Source organism: Etheostoma spectabile, chromosome 8 (assembly GCF_008692095.1).
Source record: "Etheostoma spectabile isolate EspeVRDwgs_2016 chromosome 8, UIUC_Espe_1.0, whole genome shotgun sequence".
Lineage (NCBI taxonomy): Eukaryota > Metazoa > Chordata > Actinopteri > Perciformes > Percidae > Etheostoma > Etheostoma spectabile.
In genome coordinates this window covers 28,912,149-28,915,615 of record NC_045740.1, presented here as the reverse complement: position 1 = coordinate 28,915,615, position 3,467 = coordinate 28,912,149, and the positions used below count along the sequence as shown (strand labels likewise).

Genomic DNA, 3,467 nt, shown 5'->3' with positions numbered 1-3,467 from the left:
TTTTCTCAAAGGCAGAGCAGGATACCCACCTACACGGACACCTATCGCCATTTCTAGCCACTGGGGAACGCATATTAAAGTTTAAAAAAAACTCACAAAGTGAAAGATTCATGCCATGGGACCTTTTAATAATCCTGTAGAGTGGATGTGATCAGTTAAAGTAATATATTTGGAGCTGTCAGTCTTTGTTATCATTAAAACACTGATCCATTTGGTGAATGTGATCTCAGTAGAAGATAGTAATCAACCGACTGGCAGTGGGTGGGTATCTCTGGGTTAGTCCTGGAGTGGTTGTCCCCTAAATCTCTGATAGGCATTTTCAGTAGCTGTTGTTAACCATTAGGTTTAATCTTAAACTCTGGATTGGAGTGTGCATCAAGGTTCTGTCCTAGGTCCTCTCCTGTTTGCCTCGCATATACTACCCATGCACTTGCAAGTTATCTCCTATTACTGCTACACAGTAAATTCAGCAGTGTTGATTTAACACTAAAAGAGTAAGAGTAACCCTTTGGACTTAAATGGGACTTGTCTAAAACTCCCTTTTTCAGTGCTCGTGCGCATACATTTGGGTTTCTGGACTTCCTACCAAACCGCAAACTGTGAAATTATACAACCTAGTCAGTTGTTTGTGAGGTATCAAGATCAGAAAACACGGGATTCAACAAGCCATTCAGATTTGGCTTTTCTACTGTCACAAGCAGGCTCATTAGAATATACCAACTCCATCTGAGTATCTTCATCCACGGCTTGAGAACTACCCTTGCAAAAGTGCACCATATTTTACTTGAAAACCCATTAGAACAGACTGAGCATTTCAGTAGAGAAGGGAGTGGGGGTTAAAAAGACAGACGCTAAAACTGAGTGTTTCAGACAGAGGTTGACTACAGTTAAATTCAGATAGACAGTATGAAAAATGTGTTTTTTGAACATTATAGCATGTAAACATGTTCTAGTAGAAATCCAAAATACAAGTAAAAACCTGACACTGTCTCCTATAACATCTGCAGAAGCAGCAGAAGAACAGAAGTCTGTACTTATGTCTTTTTTGTAGCACTTAATGATGTTCTCTTCTTGAAAGGTACTTTCTACTTAAGTGACTTGCATACTGTATCTTATGGAAGTTAATCAGGATGGGTGTCTGCTGAGGAAGGATTACTGTATCTTTAACATTAATTACTAAATTTCTAAGTTATATAAACTTGGTCTATTTCTTTTTTTTTCTGGGTAGAAACATTTTTCGCTGTTCCTTTTTTGCTCTCTTCCTGGTTTCCCTTAGGTGGAGGTGCTGATTGCCATCAGCAGCGTGACATCTCCCCTGCTCTTTTCAGCCTCTGGCTTCCTCTCTTGTAGTGTGATCAGCTTTACTGAAATTTTCCTACACGATGTGCCTACAGCCAAGGTCAGTTTAATGAAGTGAAAATGTACCAGTGTGCGTGTGTGGCATTTTAGGAAGCATTACCTATATAGCCTTGAGCTCCTTTAGCATGAAAAATATACAGGAAGAGACTTTTTTAATTTTGTGTGTGTGTGTGTGCTTGCATGTGTGTGATCCAGCAATCCTACGACATCCTGCTGCTGATTCTGATGGTGCTGCTGCTGGTGCAGGCAGTTCTAACTTCAGCCACTGTGGTGCACTGTGCCTCCTACAAGAGTCAGCTCCGCATGGGAGCTCCAGAATTTGACCACAGCATGCACACCTCACCTCATTACTGTGAGGTAATGTGGATGAAAGCAGGAGTTGTGGACACAAATGGACAAATCTGTCAGAGTCTGTCCTTTCATTCCATTCCAACATTTCTGAATGTGGAAAATTATACATGTAATTCTCTACAAGGTGTTCTCACCAGCTATATCTCATGTAAATAACATTTATATATAATGACATAAAGATCTATGAGCAAGAAACATATTAAAAATGCATTGTGCTGCTCATCCTTCACACATCATTTATCTCAGTGTTTTTTTGTCACCTTTCCCCTTCCACATTTCATCCCTCACTCTCCTTCCTTTTTTGCTCCCTCAGCAGCAATCGGCCAATGGAACGCTGCAGGATTTTGACAAAGACCGAGCCTGGAAAGCAGTTGTGGTCCAAATGGCCCAATGAACTGTCCTAGAGTTCACAGAGAAGTTTGATAAGAAGAGGAAAAAGGAGGACCAGGCAATGCTGAAAGAAAAAAGAAGATGCCTTCTGAGATGGAAAGAGAGATTTAGGAGAAAAGGGAGAAGGAAAGACTGAAAGAAAGAGGAAAAAAATCACAGGGAGAGAGTTTTTTGTTAAAGAATGCACGGCAGAGAATTCAATTTGTAAGATATTTGGATAATGCTTTGAACATTTTGCTTTGTTTTTTATTCTTTTTATATATAACTGTTGCCTGCTTAGTGACCATTATTTAACCTGGCAACCTGGCAATAGATGTAGTTTGATAATCCCACATGTTTACATTGACACCAGGTACAGTGAGCAATCAATTGAGTTCATGTTTAGTAGTATAAAAATGTTACGAGCACTTAAACAGACAGTCTATAGCCTAAGCAATTAACACTGAACTGAATTCAGTCTGGATTTAATAGATGATTGTAAGCACCATTGTCAAGGTTTTACCGTAGGATGAATATAACATGTTAAATTAATCAATGGCAGACTTTATTCACTGCAGATTTTCCCAGTGGTGAAGACTGACTTATCACTTTCTTTGTTATTATTATAATTATTTTTTTAGATTATGTTTTGGTCATTTTTTAGGCCTTTATTTTCACAGGACAGTTTAAGACATGAAAGGGGAGGGAGTTGGGGGTGACATGCAAGTTGGAGTCGAAAAGCGGCCGCTGCGTCACGGAGCAAACTCCTTCACATGTGCACCTGCTCCGTCAACTAGCTAACCCAGACATATCTTGGCACTCTCTTGACTGAAAGTCATATAGTGTTCAGTTGGCCTTTGTGTCTTCTTGTGTACAGTGGTGTGGTGTTGCAGATTAACCAGTGTTGATCATTTTAACTGAAATTCTACTTATTCAGAAAAAAAATGCAGTCATCAACTGCAAGCGTATCATGTTTTACCGTTGTTTAATGTTGCTCTGAATTAACTGAATCCCAAAATAATTTTCCAAGACAAATTGTTGGCTTATTATCCTATTTTGAAGTGTCAGACTGTGATTTATATTTGCATCCGCATTTACTTTTACATCCCTGCCGTGTTGTTTGGAAATGGAAATTTAACTGGGACCTCAATAAACCACAAAAAGCACTAAAACTAAAAACTGAAACATTGTAAACTTTGTAAAGATACAATTTAGATGTCATTCATTTTATGGATCGATAGCAGTGCTGTTTGTTGTATTGAATTGCAATTGATTGTACAGTTGTACCTACAATAAAGAGGATTTTTTTATTCGAAATGAACATCCTTAAGATCTTTGAGATATATGTCTATACATAATGTATATATATATATATATATATATATATA

At 38.3% G+C, this 3,467-nt stretch overlaps 1 protein-coding gene across 3 annotated transcripts in view; it reads left to right on the top strand.

Annotated features, from left to right (window-relative positions):
- mlc1 (modulator of VRAC current 1) overlaps positions 1–3,467 on the top strand; it is a 7,035-nt gene that overhangs the window by 2,948 nt on the left and 620 nt on the right. Inside the window, exons 10-12 of one of the 3 annotated variants that reach the window (XR_004332954.1) lie at positions 1,277–1,399; positions 1,555–1,716; positions 2,024–2,519. Coding sequence is in view for 2 of the 3 variants with exons in the window: in XM_032522594.1 (XP_032378485.1) it covers positions 1,277–1,399; positions 1,555–1,716; positions 2,024–2,104 (366 nt within the window). In the remaining variant the exon portion in view is untranslated. Of the gene's footprint in view, positions 1–1,276; positions 1,400–1,554; positions 1,717–2,023; positions 3,387–3,467 lie in introns of those variants that run through there. The other 2 variants (XM_032522595.1, XM_032522594.1) reach the window with 2 other exon arrangements.